This window comes from Pangasianodon hypophthalmus, chromosome 17, assembly GCF_027358585.1.
Source record: "Pangasianodon hypophthalmus isolate fPanHyp1 chromosome 17, fPanHyp1.pri, whole genome shotgun sequence".
In the NCBI taxonomy this organism is placed as follows: domain Eukaryota; kingdom Metazoa; phylum Chordata; class Actinopteri; order Siluriformes; family Pangasiidae; genus Pangasianodon; species Pangasianodon hypophthalmus.
The window spans coordinates 20895463-20918586 of NC_069726.1; the positions used below are offsets into that span (position 1 = coordinate 20895463).

Sequence of the window (23124 nt, forward strand, 5' to 3'; positions counted from 1 at the left end):
TGCTATGGTGTGATGTGAAATCGCAGTGTGAAAGTGAGGTACTGTTACTACCCCTGATTATTTTCTTATAACAGCACAACCTGAAGTGCTTTATTCCTCTTATACTGCAGTAATTTGGCAACAATTACACTACTATTTATCCATTTATGAATATGTTTAATGTTGTGGGACGTCCACAAAACAACATGGTTTCTGTATTTGTGTTACAGCAGCTATAAAATCTTGAAGACCAAAATAAAAAAATAAAAAAAAAAAAAAGCTCGCCATGTTACACAGGAAGAGAATTTAGGCTTTGCATCTTCTCGTCTTTTAAATGTTTCTGTGCTCATGGGGAACTCAAAACCTAAATTAAGGAAATGTAAATTGGAAAAAAACAAAAATCCTTTAATGTCCAGTTATTTAAACACCCACACGTATAAAAACCAATGTGTTCCACATTGTCAGTGATTTTATTTTCAGCACTCAGACAGTGCTTTTTTGGCTCGGTGGTTTGGGTTGAGACTGTCGGAGAAGCTGTTTGTTGGTTTTATTGGGCCGCAGCGTCAGACTGCAGTGCTGCTGCTGCGAATGTGGGCCAGAAATCGAGGACAGAGCTCTCTCAGAGCCGCAGCGACACCACACCGCTCGCCTTGATTTATATCTCCTGCATCGTCCTGGTTTATTTTGGGACTGAAGATGCATTGTTACAGCGTCAGTGTGGAGGAACAGAGCGAGCGAGGCGTCGATGCCTGGCATCAATCATCTCATCTCTGACTGCTAAATTTAGTCAGCTGTAGGTTCACAGTTAGTATCAAGTCTAATGACTGTATTAATAAAATTTATTCACAGCAGGTGAAACAGACGTGGCTGTGGAATAAGAGGAGCCTGTTTACGCCTCATGGACCTGCCGAAGAAACACATGAGGAACTTATTATACTTAATAAAGAAATGGTACACATAATTCCAGCCTCGGTCTGGTCTGTGGTGTTAACACTTTAATAATTCATACAAGCACCAAAGTATTTGAAATTTAATTACTTAAAAGATGTTGCATTAGCAGGACTTTATATATTTTGTTGTTCTATTATAAACTATGCTTCAGATTCTTTTTTTTCCTTTTTCCTACAGTACACATCTTGGTGCAGGATTTTTATACTATAATATATACTATTAATGTCACTAATATAGTGTAATATTTGCTCAGTATTTATTAGAAAGATCCATATTTAATAAATAAAAATTGACATTTTCTATAAATCATTTTCCTACATAAAGTGACCCAGGACTTTACGCACCTGTGTTAGGTGAATAAAAATGTGGACTGAATGTGGATTTTGCGATCAAGATTTGAATAGCATTTGAAAGGCCAGCCCTGCTACACAGACGCCGACATTAATCTAACTGCAAGCTGCCATTTTAACTAGTTTTTGCTCTTCAGGTAGAAAGTTTAGGATTAAAAAGCTTCAATGCCTCCAGTAAATTAATGGTACATATTCGCTTCATGTGCCTGCTGTTTAAAGTCTATAGTGTGATCATGAGGGGGTCCAGAGGAGATTTATTATTCTGAAAGTGTAAAAATTGGGCTAAAAGTCAGGCAGTTATCACATGCACCTTTTCAAAGAATAACAAGCAAAAAATGTAGGCTAAAATAGCAATAAAGTCAATGAGGCAAATTTCCCCCAAAAAAAGCTTTTTATTTATTTTTTTCCCCTCATTTTTTTGTCCATGACAAAAGAGTATATGTTTACAATATACACACCAATAGTTTTCTTTGGTACCTAAAAAAAATAAAATAAAAAAAATAAAAAAAACAGAACAATATTAAGGCAACTACAGCAAATCTAAAGGTCAAAATGCACGGCAGCGAAATCGCCACTCGCTCACTAACGCAGGTTTTACAGCAGTAACTGCACGGCCACTATCACTCCAACAGGGGGCGCTAATAAAAACCCAATAATAAAAGAAAAATCTCCAGGTGGAGCTCCTTGCTTCATCAGAATGCCTGCACACCCCTGCTTAAAAGAAACACACACCAAAAGATGCCAGATAACCGATTAGCATGTTGTGAATTACATCATGCTAATCACTGTGTGTGGTGTGACTATTCCTTTAAAGAGCAGCGTCTCGTATCTAACCCTGGCATGTTGGCAATGTTAGCGAAGAACAGCAGGCTCCTCTGGTTTATAAAGGTTTAACAGGCAAGCTGAAGCTTAGCAGGATTAGCATGTGATGCTAACAAGAAGTGCCGCACCGCATGATTGGATGCCATCAAGTTTTACAGGAGAATGTTAAGGTCGTGTCTGCAGCATGAATAAAGTTTCACACCTTTTCATGTTTTACTTTAGATGTGTGTTTACACACTGGTCCTGAAACTACCATCACCATGTGTTGCCCAGAATCGTGCTGAAAGGAAACACCCCTTTTCCCTGTGTCTCATTTGCATAAATTAGTTATGACTAGAGCTGGCGATGAGCCAGAGAGTTTCACTGTAATTTAACTTTTAATTCTGTGTACATTTTGCTCAGATGATATCCCTGACATTTCCCAGCTCTAGTTACAACATCGACGCAACACCTCGCTTGGTGAAATAAATGAAAGCTAGCATTGGGTTAAGTGGTCCCGTATTCATGAGCGATATCAGCATATCGAAAATCTACCCCTTGTTGCAGGAGGTTCCTTTAGAAAACTGCACCGATTTAGCCGAGGGAGTCTGTTAAAATAAAATGGAGGGTCATTATGAAAGGCTGCTTCATATCAGACTGGTCATGTGCAAAGCCTCTGGTAGCCTAGTTACACTTCATCAGCATTCCACAAGAGCGCTGCATGGCAACACAACACAAAGCACGTAAGCACCATATGGAGACTGGAAACGTTTAAAGGACGTTTGATTAATCTGAGTGCGACCAGACGCAGAGGGCTTACTCAATGACACAGCTCTGCTTCTGACACAGAGCTTATATTTAAGAAAACTTAAAGCTACACGGGCGTAACAGTCTAATTTACATCAGTGGAATTAATTAGCAATCTGATCATGACCCGACGTTAGAAAGCCGACTCCAACGTGACTACTGTTGACTGATTTTTTTCCCTTTTTTTTCCCCAACGCAAAGTCAGACAGCTCGGCTTAGATAACTTCCATCACAAAATCATCTGAAATGATCCAACAGCTTTCACAATGAAATGATCCAACAGCTTTCACAATTATTAAAAAAAAAAAAAAAAAAAAACCTGAATAGGTTAATACAATAAGTATTCTATTAAAGGTGGGACAATGTGTCAGAAACATATCACGATACTTAATAAAATACAATTTAGAATTTTGTGAAAATTCCAGCAAAACAGTAGTGCTACGTTTAAACATCAACGTGAACAAAATTTAACATTTACAAAAGAAACGATTCTAACATCCAAACAGTTCATCTTTGCTGCAAGTAACAACAGAGCCAATCTGCGTTCCGACAGTACAGACGACGTAATTTAGTGCAACACGGATAGTATAAGGTCGTATTTTCCAGCACTATATTGTATTTCAAATGAAAAGAAAAAGGGATCAGTGCATTTCTCGATCCGATGTGTGAGAATCTTTTCAGTAAAGCAGAGGAATGGCAACAACTTGCCCCCAAGAAAGGAAAAAAAGAGTCAGTGCATTTGGCTGAAAAACACTGACAGTAATCTGGGAATGGAAACAAAAAATCTCCAGCTGACGTCCTGAAATTTATCACAAAGCTCCCAGATACAGGCAATTCGCCTTACGTCAAATATTATCAGGACCTGCATGAGCACTTCTCACAAACTCATTATAAGGAATGGAAAGAAAATCCAAACAGACCAGTGACCTCGTTTACATCTAAATACTGCTCTAGGCAGAGGGCTGTCTCAATGAATCATTTGTAATGAAGAAGTGTAAAAAGGTGTCAGAAGAAGGCTAATACTGCACTGCAATTGTTCTCTCTGCCCCCCCTCCCCCCAATCAACTGAAGGGAAAAAAAAAAAAAAAAAAAAAAAAGTTGAATAGTTATATGTACATAATTACATTAAAAAAAATTTTTGATCAACTATTTACAAAAAAGTGAGTATGTATACATGGCAACGATTCATCTGTTTAGAAAATGAAAAAGGAAAACATATGAAGAAAATATAATTTTTTTCCTGCTCCCTTGGCATGTGAACCCTGGTTGAATTGTCAACGCATGCCGCAAGCTAAGAAACACAAGCCCTAGTTAGAAAAAAGAAAAAAACAAAACAATATTCATCAACTTTTAGCCCCAGTGAAGATGGGTATCGGAGCTCTAAGGGTAGCGAGGCAGTGAGAGATGGCAGAACAGCCACTTCTCTTGTGTTCTTAGCTGCGAACGGCGGAAGCTACACTACAGCAGGCTCGGAGGGTCGGAGGCTTTAGAGAATGACGTAGGTGAAGAGAGCCATGATGGCGGCGCTGATGAGACCGGAGATGGGCACGGTCACGAACCAGGCCATGAAGATGTTGCGGAAAAGACGCCAATCCACGGCTTTCCGGGAACGCAGCCAACCCACGGCTACCACAGAACCCACCTGAGAGAGAGAGAGAGAGAGAGAGAGAGAGAGAGAGAGATAATATGGTAATTAGACACAATACCCATTCACCATCAGGTTAAATAAATAAATAAATAAATAATAAACAAATTTAATTAAATCCTGTAACAAATAGGAAAGATCGAGAATGGGTTTGGAAAATTATATATATATATATATATATATATATATATATATATATATATATATGTGAATGAACTGGAAATGTTTACAATGTTTACAATATTTGTAATGTAAAAAATATTAAGTGATTTTTTTTTTTTTTTTTTGTGAAACCTGCAGCTTTAGCCATGCATTTTCTAGGCTAGTCCTTCTTGTTAGTAATTCATATGCCTGAAATCCCCTTAAAACAATACAGAAGAAGGAAACTGTTGAAGAAAAACTTCAGATGCCTGACCTTGCTGTGACCTTGACCCTTTTGGGATCAATTCCAAAATCAAATCAGTTCATCTCCCGGTTACACTGATATCTCCATACAAATCCTACAAACATTCAACCACTCGTTTCTGAGATAACGCTCTAACGTGAATCTCAGACACACACACACACACAACCTGAAAACATAATGCCTCCACCACCTCCACCATCAGATCTAGACTGATATCAACTGACACTCAAGGTACCCGTATCAGGGGGGAAAGAGAAAGAGAGAGAGAGAAAAAAAAAGTGGCATCATGCCATCTCTACAAAAGAGACAAGTAAACTTCCATTTAAACAAAGTAGTCATCACCTTCAGTAATATTAAAAACAGAGGTTAAAATAGGGACGGCTGCAACCTTATCTCCCGCATGTCAAACGGACTCCATGCTCGTTGTTCCATGTTTACTTTACACCTTGTGACCGATTCGTGCTTTTATTATACTCTCTAGTAGTTTATTTGGATAAACCTGAATTAAATCAAACATTGGACCGTAAACAGCAGCTTAATCTGCTTTGGTGTGTGTGCAAATTAAAAAAAGCAAATAAATATTTTTAAAAATAGAAAGGACATTGTGTTAGTTATAAGAAAAGATAAGAAAATGTAAACAGCAAAAAGAGGTGTTATGGGGAGAAACACATACACACACTGTGTGTGTGTGTGTGTGTGTGTGTGTGTGTGTGTGTATACCCTGTAGTTATCCTCCCACACTGCAGTCTGGTCTTCTCCACCCCATTCAAATGGACCTGTGCCATCGGCCTGCTTTACATCAGCTTGTGTTTGCATAGTGTGTGTGTGCGTGTGCACGTGTGTGCATGTCTCACTCGCTCACCTTGCAGTGGGTGGTGGAGACGGGCAGACCGATGTTGGAGGCGACGACCACAGTGACAGCTGAAGCCAGCTCGATGCTGAACCCACTGTAATGACAACAAGACCGAGTTCAGAACACAGTGGAGTGAAAACGCTACAAAGTGTGGAGACGTTTACAACGTCACCGTGTCACGAGGATACAGAGAGACAAAACAAAGGATAATCACTGAAAAGATGTCTCAGAAAAAAAAAGAGAGAGAAATGTTACATTCAGAATGTAACAAAGCTCAGAAAAGAACTGAAAAAAGGAGCATGAAATAAAAATAAGCATGAAAATAAAAACAAGGAAGAAAAAAAGCAAGCAAGAAAGAAAAGGGAGCAGGAAATAAGGTACATGAAAAGGCAAAAAAGGAAACAAGCAAGCAAGGAAAAGAAAGAAAGAAAGAAATGAAGAGAGTCCATGAAAAGAAAAACACACAAACAAACAAAGCAAGAAAAAAACAAAAACAAGAAAAAAGTACAGGAAAAAAGAAAACAGCAAAATTAAGAACAAAATTTAAAGAACTAAAGCAGGTAAAAGCAGCAGTGTATAAATGATCAACAGTACACAGAAATGAACACAAACACACACACAAACACACACACAAACACACACACAAACACACACACAAACACACACACAAACACACACACAAACACACACACAAACACACACACAAACACACACACAAACACACACACAAACACACACACACACACACCTGGAGGGAGTGATGGGAGTGAGGTCTCTGCCCATGGTCTGGATGACTCTGCGGCCCCAAACCCACAGTCCGATGCAGATGCCCACTCCTCCATACAGCAGCAGCCAGAGAGGGGTCGGCGCACTGGACTCCACAGAGCCGCTCTGATAAACCAGCCACAGCGCCACCAGCGGACCGATAGCGTTACTGCACGAGGGGTGACAGAGACCCAACAAAACATCAGGCTTAAGCACACAATCCTGAAGGATGGTTTATAGAGCATGCATGCAGGTTTTTGTTTACTGTCCCAATGACTTTTGTTTAGTCATGAAAATACAAAAGACACTTTTGTTTAGTCATGAAAATACAAGCTTGAGCAAGAGCAAAACAAGAAAAACTGGAGATTACTGGGTTACATGGAACTAAATCACTAAATGTACAGTAACTGTATGGGGGAAAAAAAAAAAAAAAAAACAATCCAAAAGATACAGATTACTAGCAGGCTATGAGTATCTTACAGCTAGCTTGAAGCGACTGGACATAAAGCCAAACTTGGTTAAATTTAAAAAAAATTATAATAATATATACATATTTTCTTTAATTAGCTCAAAAAGTTCACCATTTTACTAAAAAAATAAGTTGCAATGAAGTGCAACATCAAACATTTTACAAAGTGAAAGCATGGGTCCTACTTCATTTAAATTTTCACAATTAACTACATTTTTTAGTAATTACATGACCGCCAAGGAGTAATGATTAACAATACGAAGTGTCACTCAACACTTGATCATGCTGCTGTCTGACTCAAACAAAACCAACCACATAATCAGGAGTCCGATTTGCATTTAGTGCATTAGACCTGAAACTCTCATACCTGACGTCATTTCCACCGTGAGCGAAGGAGCCAAAGCAGGCGGTGAGAATCTGCAGGAACTGGAACAGCATGGAAACTTCGGGTTTATCCGCCTCGGCACTTTCCCCCTCCAGCGAGCTGCTGTTGCTTCCTCGGTCCTCCTCGGGCACCTCGAGGGTCACTTCTCCGTCACCCAGGCCGTCTTCGGGGGCGCCGTTCTCAGCCACAGCGTTGCAGTAGCTCGTGTAGCTGTCCATGCGGATCCTCTTGCGTTCTTGCACCTTGTCCTTGTCTCCGTCCTCGGAGGCGCGGAAGTCTGAGTCTCGGGGCTTGAACTCGCCGTGGAGGCCGATGATGGCCATGGTGTAGGAGGTGTAGCTGTTGTTGCGGCGGATTGGTCGGTCTCCACCCTCGCCCATGCAGTCGCCCACTTTGGCGAGGTGCAGCTTGTGTAGCAGGTCCTTGTAGAGACCCGAGTCTTTGTGGACAGTGTGGTACTGACTGTAGCCGTTGCTGGGGACGTGGGTGGGGCCGGTGTTGAACTGAATGTGGACCGATTTGGGAGCTGGTCGGGAGGGGGGGAGAAAGAAAGAAAGATTAATATATATGTATATGTGCATAAAAAGACCAAACTGTATGATAGCAGTGTGACCCAATCTCACATTGAAAATTATTATTTTATACAATTTATTGCACTGCAATACGTTTCCTTCACATCTGTACTGTGATTATAGCCCTCTACTTTATGGTGGCAGACTTAGGGCTGTAAAATAGAAGTGTTTTTATGGATTTTATTCCCTTTTATTATCACAGCTTCTGCCTTAAAACTCACCGCTCCCATTGCTGATTTCACCCTCTTTTGGTTCGGCGTCATCCGAGTCTCCGATGTCAAAGGTGACCCTGCGTTCTTCACATGGAGCTGCTGATTGAGGTGCGCTGGCAGTCAGGGTGGAGGTAGTCTCCTCAGGAACCGATTTGAGGATGGGACAGTGCGCCTCCACCATCTCCCTCTTCTCCATTAGAGGGCTCTCTGAGGGGCTGGAAGACTTGATCTCACCTACAGAGAGCCCAAACAAACAAAACAAAACAAAACAAAACAAAACAAAAAAAAAAAAAAAAAAAAAAAGGGAGGAGGGAAAGATTAGCTCACATTCCTCAAACACACAGAGATTTAAGAAAAAAAAAAGGCAACAGAGTGATCTTCCACTTGGGAATTGTACTCGTTGCAGATAAGCTTCAAAAGAGGTTATCGTGGGTGTGTTGCAAAGCAATCAAACACTGGATGCCAAAAGGAACCCGGCCAAATAACATGAAATGCATAGTAATTTTCCATGAACAGACTTCTTAAACCAACTTCTCTTCATTATGTAAAAGTAAGAACAATGTGCAGGTATGAAGTTCCCAATTTCTCCTATATACATCAATCCATTAGTGTTAACCAGTTTAACTTTTTCTGCATTTTGTTGCATTATTAAAGACCAGATTTGACATTAACAATGAATATTATACTAATATAGACATTAAAACTAAATTGATTTTAAAATATCCCTTCCTCCTCTCTTAGACTCTAATCCTGCGCTGGAATCGGTTCTTGAGTCTGTTTGCTTGTCGTGTTGCTTTAACCAATTATCAAGGCCAGTCAAACAAGCTGACATTAACTCCAGTCCAACATCCTGGTGGCGCGTGATCAACGTGGTCAAACGTGTGCTCAAATGGCACACTCTGCTTTAGCCTGCAGACACGTCAACATAGAGCCAGAGTCTTAACAGGGTTAGTGTCCATCGCAAGAATGGCTATTCTAATCCACTAGACAAAGTCCAATTACTGGATAACTCTGCTCCAATGACATCACTGACCCAGTCCTTACACAAGCTGTCTAACAGAATGGCAGAGCAACAATAGTGTTTTCAACATCCTAAGGCAAAGGTTCTAGGGTTTTCAGAGCTAATGTGATTGAAAAGGATCTGTCAGCGGGCCTGTTAGTCACATGAACAGGTGTGGATCGGAAAAGCGATAAATAATTTAAATCATTTAAAGTGCTTAATAGTCATTACTGACATCAGTTTAATCATATAAAATACATGTAGCAATAAATAATTTTAGAACTGGTTTATTTATTAACTTAAATGTTCTTGACATGAGCATAACCTTTGACCTACTTGTGCCAAACAACGCCACGCTGACGTGAATCAACATGGCAATATTTGGCACAAGTAGAACAGAAGTTATGTTTATGGCAAGAGCACTTAAGTTAATAAATAAGCAAGTTCTACAATTATATATTTAAAATTTTAGAATATATTTAAATGCTTTAGAAAATAGCCCACAATGCTTCTAAATGCTTCTTGGCCTCAATTATTCGTAGTCAAGAAACTGCCTCTCATTTGTTTAGGTACTGTGTGGGCTGAAATAATTAAAACCTTGCACTCCAGTTTTGAAGCAAACGACACCACCACATCATCCAATACAAACTTTCAACAGAGAACTTTACTCACGTTCAATCTTCCTCTTGAGGCAGGGGCAAACGGCAAACCAGACGATGATTCCAGTGAGGATGGCACATCCGATAGACATGAGAAGGACTCCCCACCAGGGCAGTTTATCAAATCCCAGCACTGCACATCCAGCATCGGTGGGAGAGAGAGGGGACAAAGAAGGGGACAAGGGAGGAATGGAGAGAAAGAGACGAAAGGTGGTTTTGAGACAAAAGGGCAGCATGTGCTACCGGAACAGATTTCTGAAAGGTAGCATTCAAGGATGGGACTGAATTGTATAATCCTGACTGTTAGTAATGTTAGGACTGGGACGAGCAAAAAAGGGGTCAGCTTGGGTAAGGATGAAGGAGAGGGCCGTATTTAGGAATCCGATGACACCTATGCTGTTATTAAAAATAAATAAAAAATAATAATCAGAGGACGATTAAAACTAGGTAGCGAGTTCAAATTACTGTAAAAGCCACCGGCGTCATCTGCAACCAGGCGGCAAATGTGGCAGTTAGGTATGAAGTGCAAGCGTCCGTCTGGCTTGCGTAATAGCCAGGGAGACGGCAAAACTTGAACAGCAGCAAAATGCCGCAGTGGCACAGCAGTGTTAAAGATATACACCAGGGACATGTTGCTAAAAAGGCTTCTGCAGGGTTACAGATCACCGTACAGCTCTGTGGAGCTCCTGATCAGGACAGAAAGAAGGAGAGGAGGAAAAGTGGACCACTCATGGTAGACTGGTTGAGAAATCTAAACGTCATTCGCAGGGATGGGTGTTAAATTAAAAAGGCACTGGTACAGGCAGGTTAATGTTCAGTGTTAATGTTAAAAGCCTCACTCAAGGATCTCTAACTCTCACGGTTGTGTATAAAAGCACCTGCCATTTGAATAAATCTTTTTTTTTTTTTTTTTTAGATAAATGAAAATGCCTTCACTTTTTGAGCCAAGTCACTTCAGTGCCAAGACTGCAGAACGCAAATGTGACCGGCATACTGAGAAGACGAGTGCTGGCACAGGACGTGGCTGTTAGCCTAAACTCTGCAATGTGTGAACTAAAAGCACAAGTCAGCAGAGCTGTGGGGGGAAAAAAAAAAAAAAAGGCGGAATGAAAGAGGACAGGGAGGGGGAAGAGGTGTGTGAATGTGTGTGGAAATGTTCTGGACGAGACCGGTTGCAGCGAGCCTGGTGGCTCTCCACCTCCTGCGCTGACTCACGTGCTCCTGCAGCATGCTGCTGCGACGTGCTCCACTTACACTAGTCAAAGAGAAAGGACTGACTATGGGTGGTGTTTTGTTTTTTGTTTTTTTTTTTTTTTAGGGGAAAGGTAGAATGCCTTTCTTTCACAGCCAGGCATGACTCAGTGCCTCGTGGAAAAGGCTTAACAGGTGTGTGAGAACGGTGGGAGGAGGTTGGGACGGCATCAGCTGACCAAAAATAAACATTAAAAGTTAAATTTGAGACTTTGGGAATGAGGGGCATTTGTTTTCACTGATGGGGCCTTGTTTAGAGTGTGTTAGGAAAAGGGAGGGGGGAAAAAAAAAAAAAAGAAGGAGTGGCACATCCAGTGTTTACTGCGGTTTTAGTTGTTTTTTTTTTTTTTAAAAAAAGGGAAGGTAGGTGCTGTTCATCACATGAGAACGAACCACTATAAAAACAAGAGATGCTGCCACACCACAACCAGGCTGTGGGATAAACGGAGAGAAAATGAGTGCAGCTCAACTTAAATACCACCTTCACAGACTATAAACCCCAAGTAAACCACAGCTTCTATTACACAATAACAAGAGCTGTTTTCAGAGACGGTGGAGTGCCATTCTTTATTGCCATGACTGTCTGATGACTATTTATGATTCGGTCGGTGAAAAATGGGTAGTCGTTTTAACTTTGTGGGAATGTATAATCTTATCTTATAACCTTATCTAGAAGTCTATTACACAGAGGCATTCCTCCTCAACTTTATCTGTTTAACAACAGGAAATTGTAGATCTTATCAAACATATTTTATATCTGATCATCCCGTGATTCCCTATTATATCAGAAGAAACATTCCATAAGAAATAAAGAGATCTAACCAGGTTTTAAGTCCACTTCACGTTTATGACTAGTTATAAACAGTTGTATCAGGATGGAAAACACACGCAACCTGACAGGATGCTTTTTTTTTTTTTTTTTTTTATGAGCCCGTCACAGCCCAGGCATGTGGAGGGAAGTGAGTGTTTATGTAATGTAGTTAAGGCTGGTAAGACAACATTTGTGCAACATTTTTACTTCTCGATTTTTCCTCATCATGTAAACTGATTAAAAAGGAATGCTACTCTACTCGTCAAACATCAGAAACCACAAGAGCTTCACTTGGTTGCCATACTTCCTAATATTTAATTGTACTCTATTCTCTTAACATTAAAAATTGAGGAATTGAGGAATGTGACAATATCAGTGTGTCACTTCTGAGATATTGCAATATTTTAAATTTAAATAACTATTAAAACTGACTGGAATCCACTCATTTGATGTTAAAATATTGTACTGAAACTTGTAAAATGTTCAGTAACATTCATCTGTTAGCAAACATATATCTCATGATATTATATATGATGTGTGTGTCATTATCACCCACCCCTATATGGAAAGGACATGTTTTTCCTCAACTTTCTAAGCTCTCAAGTTTAAATTAGTGCTAGTGAGCTTTCCTTTTAAAAAAAAAAAAAAAAAAAAGTTCTTAATCTGCATCTGAGAACTGTGATGATGTGTGAATCTTTGATTTTGGAAATAAGACTAAATATATTAAAGGCCTATATGTGGATGAACGGGGCATGTACTGTAAAAGTGGTAGCTCGTTATTTAATGTGTTCAGATTAAACTGATCAGCAGGAAGCCATCTCTCAAATGTAAGTCACTTGGGATAAATTTGGATAATATATTCATTTGGCATCTACATTTGCATTTTACATTTATTCATTTGGTAAAGGCTCGATACAAAGGTCACTGAGGAAACCGAGCGTTTGGTAATTAGGTGTTCGTTCTTTGTGACAAAAGGACCTGGGTGTATTACCCATAATGCACTGCAATGCATAACGCCTTGTTAATGCAACAATAAGAATGGCAGCCAGCAGTTATTTTACAAATAAACTGTGCGATCAAATGACATGTAATGCTAGCTACATCATGGCTAGAGGTCATGTGTGTAGCAGTTAGGAAAGTACAAGATATTACACACCATGCAGAGGACACGGGGCTCTAATCAGCCTATTATCTACCAAGAGCAAAGATTTCTTGGTAACCATCATGTTGGCTTTAATTTATATTGCACTTCACAAGGTTATACAAGTTAAATATTTGAAAATCTTGTATGGTTCTATAATTGCCCTGCCAGGCATCTAGAGCGTGGTCACCAGATTAGGTCTAGAGTGACACTAAACTAACCATTCTAACTGAACATGAGGTCAGTCACCTCTTTTCAGTTTATTTTACAGCCCCAGGTCACACTGCTGTTACATCCTAGCTAGGGGGAAGTTTGAAAGCTTAATGATTTTTTTTTTTTTTTTTTTTTTTTTTTTTTAAACCATAAAAGGCTAGTGCTGCTAATGGCAAGTGAAATCTGAGTGGACTCTCCTTAGTGTTATGCAAATGAGAACATGCAAACAGGTTCCATCAGGCTGTGAGGGAGCAGTGTTACCATATACATGTGAAGCACAAACAGCACAAGCTGAAGAGGCAACCGAGGCATCCAGACTCGATTCATGGAGCTCTAAAGGATCATTTACAGTTTTGCATAACAAAAGAAAGAATGGTGTGAATGGGGAGAACTTTCCAGGCAGAATTACTGCTGCTGAATCTGGGCTTGCTGGGGTGAGGGAGTTATTTCTTTTAGGATTCCCATCAATTTACCAACAGCAGCAATGCCAGTCCCAGCAGGGGCTTTATAACAGTAAATGAGTTTTAAAATAAAAGCCAGAACTGGGCAGGACATGTCGAGAAATGAGACTTCATCCCACAACGGGGAAGTGCTTTCTCTTTACTACTGGACTGCATTTTTTATAGGCTCTAACTAGACGACCACTTCAAGCTCACCAACAGCAGTGAAATGACGAATCGCAGCATGCAGCAGCCCTCATAATAAGCTGCTACGCTCCTAATCTTTTTTTTGCGCAACCATGTTATTTGCATTAAGCTTCGAGAACATTCCTCACTCCTAAGCCTGCAGGGCCTCAGCACAACACATTAGAGTGGTGGAAATGATGGCAGTGCTTTTCAAGTCTTAGCAAGCGATGCGATGAGTTTTGTACCGCTTCAGAAAAATAATTGGCGTGTGCATCTCTCATTTGTGTTCAGTTCGTTAAATTTAGATGAAAAGCCTGTATAAGGGTACAGTCATTGCAGTTGTTTAACGCCTAAAGGAATCAGGTGCGTGACCTTTATTTATTAGAGATCATGTACCCTATAAAACAAAGGCTCAACCCTAATCTATCCAGTGCTTTGAAGAGTAATTTGATAAAAATGCACTAAACCATGAGTCAAGGCAAATTCTGCAAGGCAGCAGATGTCCTGTAGCAGGGTTGCATCAGAAAACAAAATGTTCCAGCCCTCCAGGTGCGAGAGTAATGATGACGATGTTCGAGAATGGTACGGCTGAACCCAAGTAAACTGTGCCTAGAGGAAGGTTTAGTGCTCCTGAAGCTAATTCAGAAGCAGATGACATGGTGAAGCCAGCAAAGTGCAGCCAAATCGCAGGAGCTAATCCTCACATTAATCTGGTTCCATTACCGGAGACTACACGGGTCAAGACCAGAGCAGGAGACTTTGTCCAACTGCATGCATGTGTGTGAGTGTGTGTGAGAGAGAGGGGAGGAATGTCTAAGTTTAAAAATGAGCACGTCTCACAACCCTGTCTGGTTAAAATGTGATGAAATTAGAGTTTGGTCTGAATATCAGCTCAAAGCTAGAGGACATGTCTAACCTCTTTGTAAACCTCTACATCTAATCTCTCTCCTCAAATTAAAATTGAAATCATTTAAAGTGGATCAAATGTAAGAGTGGTTAAAATGTCAATGATAAAGACACTGACCGTTAGCAAACGTACTCTTCTTCATTTAAAAAAAAAAAAAAAAAGGAAATCTAATCTTAAACCTTGAACTTGTCCATGTTCAGCCTTCTCATTTTAAACTGCATCACATCAAATGTGACATGCATTAGGAAGATTTTGAATTTTCATACTTTTCCTCTTCTTCTTCTTCTTTTCTTCCAGATGTTAAGCTAAAAGTCTAAAAAAAAAAAAAAAGAATTGGTCCACTGACAAAGCGACCAGCTAGCTTTTGCTCAACAAATATTAATTCTCATCTAACATACAAAATACTCTTTGTAAATCCTTGTGCAGGCTGATTGATTTAAATCAGTGTGTGTAGGTGAGCCTGAAGGTGTACGTGCATATGATGCACCTTCCCATGCCTAATAAGAGTGCATACAGGGTACACACTCCTATCTGTGTATCTTGTCATGCTCTGGCCTGTAGCCTTCATATACGGCCCAGGCCAGCTGACTTCTTGCATTGTTGATCCCTGTAGGTAGAAGAAAACAAAAAGGAGCAAAAAAAAAGTGCTCATTTAATAGGATTCCAAAATATTATGCATAAAAAAATGTATGCACAGTTTAAAAAAAAAAGAAAAAGGAAGCTACTATGATGAAGATTCAGTTTGATGGATGACAAGTGTACTCCATTGATTTTTTTTTTCTTTCCTCTGTGCTCAAAAAAGACAGACAGCCTGATACAGAGGTCAAGAATACAAAAAAACACCGCAAGACCATGTCCATCGAGCTTCCCTGGTTAGTAATCTTAACGGCGAACACAAATAGTGTTGCGTCACAGTCTGTTAGGCCTCGAGTTAAGGGAAATGACTTGCGCATAAAGAGAGACGGATGTGACAGAAGAATAATACTCACTCGGTGCGCCTGTAAACATGATGGAGAACAGGTTGATTCCCATAGTGACAGCGTAGAAGACAGGCAATGCCCTGAGTCCGTTGGGAACCGGATCCTTCTACAAACACAGAAACAAAGAGAGAAAAATTTTAGACACCTTAATTGTTTTCTCCAAATTGCAGCCATTATCTCTAATCACACAGAGAGGCTTCAGCTGCAAGTGTGTCGGTAAAACCTGCGCAAAAAGAAGCAGCACGTTTGCATGCTGTCTCTCTGGTCTAGAATGTCCCCATTGTGGCGCCTCGGCCATTATGCTAATTCAACCTTCGACATGACTCATGGAGGGAGAGGTTTCCTGTTCTTACCTTCTGCAAGATAAACATGCGGACAAAGTAGAAGAGAACGGCAGACATGAAGCCGGAGAGGAGCGGGGAGAGGAACCAAGACGCAACTGTAAGGGGGGGAAAGAAACAGGACATGAATATAGGGCAGAACACAGGTAATAGTCCTGATTTAAAGGAACACTCGGGCATTTTCAGATTAATCATGTGCAATTTTGACACCTCAAACCTGAGAACTAACTTTTAATGGATGTTTAAGGGCATAATTCACTCAATACTGAATATTTATCAGCTTGTAAGATTCATCCATTTCCAGACAAGACTATTTTTGTCTATAAAAAAAGAGCAGGCAAGGCAAGAATCCGTGGTTACCAACAGCTTTGCAGCTCAGATAGAGCATGGATACCGCAAAACCTTCATGAACGTCAGTAACCAGAGCTACTTTTGTTACAAAGTTGTATAAAACTCCATAAGAAAAGCATTAGTGATGGAGACTGGCGTGTCCATTTCATGTTGTATCCTGCATTGTTCAAGTGCAATGGTTATGTCGTAATGTTGAAAATTTTTTCAAAATGTCTATTGACAAAAAATCCAGTAACTCCTCTTAGACTCCCACTGTGTTTGTTTTACAGTAAAATGTAATTACACACTGACTACAAAAACAATCCCAATGGCAAAGAATTAGTTTTTGGGACTTTCATATATTGTTAAATATACTTTTCATGAGTCATTACTCAGATTTACAGTCAATTCAGTAGTGACACATTGTCCACTAGTTCTTGAATGTGCTTTATTATAAATATTTTTTTGACCTAATCTTTTTTTATATAAGCTTCTTTCAGATTTTAGACTCAAAAATATAAAACAGGTAAAGACCTGGTATTCTGATTTAGCCGGACTCACCGATTCGCAGCAGCTCTCTCCAGTGGACTCCCTGTTGGCCTTTAGCCACCAGTGAATACCCGATAGTGGCTCCCACAATGCAATGCGTACCAGAAATGGGCAGTTTGAGGAAAGAAGCCAGCAACTGCCAGACAGCAGAGCCTGGAGATTTACAGAAAAAAGCCATACCGTTAAAATGCATCACTGTAAAAAAAATTATGATTTTTTGCTCAAACAATATCAATCTTTATCAGACAGACCACTTACCAACCATAGCGCTGACCGAGCCGGCCATGAGAACGTGCTCCGTGCCATTGTACATGTTCACATCGATGATCCCTTTGCGTATCGTCTCGCTGACTTTTGCTCCCAGCAGCACTGATCCCAGGGTCTCGAACACGGTAGCAAGGATGCATGCGACTTTCAGGGTGACCACGCCGGAGCCAACGGCGGTGCCAAACGAGTTGGCAACGTCGTTAGCGCCCACGGAAAAGGCCAGGATGAAGGCTATGATGAAGCCGACGACCAGGAGCCACAGGTAGTCGGTCATCGGCCCCTGGGCGGCTAGCGCGACGGTGCTCATCAGTGTTACTGTAGCTAACGTTGTCGACACCATTGTGTGTAATAGCTTTCCGATTCGTCTCTTTCAAGTTTTAAATAGCGTCACAATCTTATAGGGTAAAAAAAAACTGCGAATAAAATAAGCCCTTAATTCAAGCAGCACACTAGAATAATTGTTAAATAATTGAGGTACTAGTGTTTCTAAAGATTTTTTTTTTCTGAAATTCCCCAAACCTACCTACCTTCGCCCTCTGCTAAAACAGCAATTTAAAGCAAATCCAGACACTAGCGAGAGAATCTGCACTGCTGTTAGTTGTAAACTGTGTGTAATGCCGAGGGAGAGGGTGGAGTGAGGGGGCTATTGCTATCCTCTGAATATACTAGTGCTGCTACAATGCGTTTTAGTTTGGCCAATTAGGCAGACGGAACGGACATCCATTGTGCAACAGACAGGATGGATGAATGGAAGCTCATTCCTAAAAAAGGAAAGAAAGAGAAGAAAAAAAAACAGGGAAGGTTTCCCCATGTTACGTAACAGTTTACAGATAAACAACATGTTGTGCTTACTAATACTAGTGTGATTGATGCATCATTATCATGTGCACTTGAAAAAACATGTGATGTGTGCACAGCTATTATCATTTAAGGAACTTGAAGGAACATCTTCCTCCGCTCATAATCCGGACCTGAATTGATTTGGAAAATGCTACACAACAGCAAGAGGATACATGCTCACAATTCTTCAGTTTTAATGCGCCGTATCCTACAGCTCTACACAATAAATTCCCAAGCTCACATCTGTTATCAGACACCACAACACGACGTTACTGTGGAAGCAAAGTCGCGTTTCGCTGTGGTAACGTTCCTGAGCTTTCACGTTTCAGTGAGCAGGTGTACAGTATTACTGCAATATCGTTACACGCTTTACATAATTTATCATCACGACCTCCTGAGTGCCCCGTTTGGGAGTGGGCTGCTTAGATACGCAGCGTCTGGGTTTTTTACGCAGAGTTTGTGCAGATAAAACGTGTCCCAGTTAACAAGGCATGATATGGACAGCTGTCTTCTAAAGTAAAACATTCTGAGCGATTTTGAAGGTCAGATTCAGATCATAGTCTCCCCCACCACCACCACCACCACCAAATGAAAGAAGAATGAACATGAAAGCTTGAAATAACATTTGCAAGAGATACACTTCCCAGACTAATAATAATAATAATATAAATAAATTTGCATTCAATACCCTTACTACACAGGAGAAAAGAAACCCACAGTGGCAGATATCATGTCCAGACTATTCGCTTTTATTTATTTAAAACTGACTCACAGACCAACAAATAACAGCAGCATCAACAGACCAGAACAAAAACGAACAAACAAACAAACCCTACACTTTGTTGGCTTCTAGCAAAACATATATGTGTTTCATTTTACCACACCTCAATGCTGTAAATATAACATTTGCTAATTGTTCTGAATCCCACTGCCTGTTGCACTACATACATAACAGGAGGAAAAACAACAACAACAACAACAACGCTAACCAGTCTCAAATATCTTTTACGTGCGATTCGAGGGCAAACCACGGCGTCTCACAGCAGAAGCGCTGGCTGCGAACTTGTCGACTTTTTGTCACGGACACAAAAACAACGTGTTACCCCAGAAACTTTGTTAGAATCAGATAAAGAACAAATACGTTTCCCTTAACCTGTATTAATACATTTAACTGGCTAACCTTGTTATATTACCGCTAGTGACCACGATTCTCCCTCGTCAGTGGGCTAGCTAATGAACTTATGATCTTACAGCTTACGATGTTGTAATATGAAAATTTCTGCACGTCAAGTTGTAAGAAACGTACAAACAGGCTTGGTAGGCATCGCCTGCCTATTTTAGGACGTACTGAATTTCTTCTTCTTTTTTTTTTTCTTTAACTGGTGCAACCGACGCAAGAGGTCAAGTATTCAAAGCCTCACCCAGACGTGACTGGTCAAAAAGAAGCAAATGGCAGCTCAGATTTCAAGCAGCCTGTCCCTGAGCTCTGCAAATAATTTCTCTAGAAATGTCTAGAAATAACTTGTAGCAAACAAGAGAACAGAAAAAGAATACAGGATTATTACACGGGCAAACAGAAAATAAGACTTTTATATGAGGTAACCAGGATACAAGGAGTTCGATGTGATTATAACCATTTAACTCCTACTCACACCTACTTCCTACGCTGTTCAACAATAAAACATTTCATTCCCGACTCATATTTGTGCACAACTGCTAGTTTATGCTGGATATTTTAAAAACTGCTTTCGTCTGAGTCCAACCATAACAGACACTGTGTAGTCTAAGCAAGGACTTAGACACATGGCAAACATGCGTCATGACCACAGCCGACCCAGAGTAAAGTCTCTGGTTTGGCCAGAACACGCAGGTAACATCCGTGTAGGCGGCGCTCAGACGCGGACAGTCGCCATATGCCAAGACAGAAAAGAGGTTTTTCCACAACATGTGGACTTCTCGCCGTGCAACGCCCCATGTTTATGTCTGCTAAGAAATAATAACCTTAAAAATCCTTATCCTGTAGTTTAGTTCAGCTGCAAAATTAACAAGGCAGCTTGGTGAAAACGTCACAGAATGACAGCCTTAAGGACATTTTTAAATGATTATCCATGTTGAAAGCGTCAGCAGCAGGGAAGCTGAAATTAAACATAAATAAAGATATGAATAAAATTGGCACCAAAAAATTAATTTTAGCTTTAACTTTAAGCGCAAGTATCAGTTGTGATCGTAAACCGGGACAATATCTATGACGCTCGCATTTTATCGCAATATTCATTATACTGATACATTACACAGACCTAAGAGTTCCCTTTTTAGTTACTATACTTCAGATATTAGATACATGCGGCCGAATGCCTGACAAAGACGAAAGACACTAAACGACTCAGCCACGACCCTGGATGGTTAATCTATAAACAAAAATCAATAACCAAGCTACAGCACAAGAGGTAATGCTGTCGAAGAATATCTGTAAAGCAAAAAACAGCACGGTAGTCACACGTTATGTGAGGTTTTAAATGGTGTATGTTTAACTTGTGCCTGGTCTTTTGGCACTAATAGCCTTATCCTGAAAAATGAAGGGTTTAAATGGCCAAAAATTTGATCCAAACTTTACAGGATGGGTTTGTGGATGAAAATGAGTCATTTTAACTGTCTGTCCTGGAGAACCCTGTGTCCTTCACATTTCAGTGTCAGGATTGGGATCGCTCTCCACGGCACTGGGATCATCGTGAAGTCAATCTTAACCTCTGTGCTTTTTTTTTTAGATTTACAGTTATGATTAGACATGATTCATCTGTGAATTGAAATTGATCATACTCCTTACATCACAAAGCTACAAGGTTTAATCTATAGGCATAAACATGCAAACATGCTCTAAAGCCCAAGATACAATCTTGCACTTGTGACATTGCTAGAAATTACATTCCCTGAGGTTACATCACCACCAGTTTAGAAATTAAAGCCAAGTCTAAAAACACGTATCACTACATTACAGGCAAACAGGGTGGAGGTGATCACAGTGCTACGTTTCTTCCTCAATGATAAAAGCTGCAGCTCAGTGCTGGCTGAAAGCCATGTCCTCCGGTTCACTTCCCCTTAACGCAAGCTAGTCGGCTAATGCAGCTGACGTCACCACACGCATCTTTTTTATTCGCATTTAAGACTTCTAAGGATAACATTTAGACACATTTTGCCACGTATATGGATAGGGAAAGTAAGTAAAAGCATACAGAAGAGCATGTCGGCGCTTGCTAATCCAGACTAGCCGTTTAGTACGAAGCTAACCACGGCTAATTTACGGAGCACGAGACCGGCTCAGTGCTAATCCCATTCTTTAATCACGGCTAATTTGGCTTTTAAACTTCTCTTATTTCCTTCCCATCCACTGCAAAACCATTTAAAATAACTTCTAATCGAATGAGGATAATATGGACATGGTTTTGAGTAGTATTCAGCTCGTTATATTAAAACGCACAATGAATTAGTGCTGGGAATTCCAGCCCCTTTCACTGAGTCAAATCAATTGACTCAGTACCAAAGAGAGTCGACTCTTCAATCTAAGATGCAGTGCTTTCTCCAGCAGCCTTACCAGTTATTACACATATCACAGATTTTGTGCAAAACTATCACTGGATATGTTTCTGTCGTATTTGTTTAAAAAAACGACTTGTTGGATATGTTCCTGATGTTCACCACGGTGAGTCGACTCAAGTGCCGATTCATTCGCGACCACACACTGAAACAATGAATTGCTAGCTCAGAATCAACGTTAAGTTAATACCTTATATTTCGATACAAACTGCAGATAAACAATATTGTTTCGTAATAAATCGCACTGTTAATCATTAAAACGTAATCTTTAAAAAAAAAAAAATTTAAAGATCTATTTTTGTTGTTATTTCGCAAGAACAGGACCGGCATTCACTTTCTACACGTGTGACATCTGACTCCTGCTAAAAGGAAACAAATTCCAAACAGACCTGGAAACACGCCATTGCACCAAAACTGCGACATAATAAATAAAAAATATGTTAATGTCACCTAATGAATGTTAAATGAATCAAGAGCTTCCTACAAGTCTGTAGGCGCGGTTAGCTAGCTCAGATTAGCCTAGCTCGCGCCAAGAACAACCCACATAAAATTCATTCAGGGTCACCAATTAAACCTAAACACCATTTCAGGACAAGTAGACAAAACAATAAGGTATCATATTAGAGAAAAAAACAGATCTTACCACGTTAAAAGAGTGATGATAGTGAGCTTCTCTCTTGTCTTTTTTTTTTTTTTTTCCTCCACAGACAGCGCGCCCGCCTAACGTTTTAGGTGCGCGCGCGCCACGGATTTCAAAATTAAACTGAATAAATTTCAAATTTACACTCACTCAATTCGACTTCAGACGTACAACCCAAAGTGAGAAACGAATACAAATAAATGAACGCTATGTCGCGCAATTACTTTCAACCTGCTGGAATCAGTCTTTAGAAAAATTCCGATTTAAGAGGAAGATCCCTCAGCTGCGCTCTTATAAGGTCTCTGTTCCACGCGCTTCACGAAGGCGGAAGTCTTCTTTCCCCTGAGTCGACATCCCAATGACGCCTGGAATCCCCGCCCCTTTCTCCTTATATGGAGATGTAGTTTAAAAAAAAAAAAAAAAAAAACCCGCACCGCACTGGACTAAACTGGTTCCAGGCTAGCTAACATCTGAAGTGTGCTACGCAGTTTTCTCTGCATCTGTGAATACTTCGAGTAATTTTGTCTTTAATTGTACTTTTTAAATGCAAAATGTCTTTAATTGTGTTATTTGATCCCACAAAATTATCTATCTATCTATCTATCTATCACTCCAATTCTTTTCAAGCCTAGCACACCTGAGGAAGTGATGTGATGTCATTTATATTTCATTTCTAATTTTTTTTATCAATTCTAATTATAATTTTTCCCACAAATTAGGACAATAATTTATCATTTATACAATTTTCTTTAATGGTGGACACATGTGCTTTTACTGAAATAC

At 40.1% G+C, this 23124-nt stretch overlaps 1 protein-coding gene across 1 annotated transcript; it reads right to left on the minus strand.

Moving 5' to 3' along the window:
* Window positions 1-1652: 1652 nt before the first annotated feature.
* Window positions 1653-22676, minus strand: slc20a1b (solute carrier family 20 member 1b). The gene is made up of 11 exons (XM_034312405.2): window positions 22345-22676; window positions 17262-18031; window positions 17016-17156; window positions 16137-16222; window positions 15793-15889; window positions 9868-9987; window positions 8205-8429; window positions 7394-7937; window positions 6541-6726; window positions 5802-5886; window positions 1653-4530 (listed from the first exon to the last, which is right to left on the minus strand). The coding sequence occupies exons 2-11, from the start codon at window positions 17608-17610 to the stop codon at window positions 4375-4377; spliced, it is 1989 nt and encodes a 662-aa protein (XP_034168296.1). The 5' UTR covers window positions 17611-18031; window positions 22345-22676; the 3' UTR covers window positions 1653-4374.
* Window positions 22677-23124: the final 448 nt, after the last annotated feature.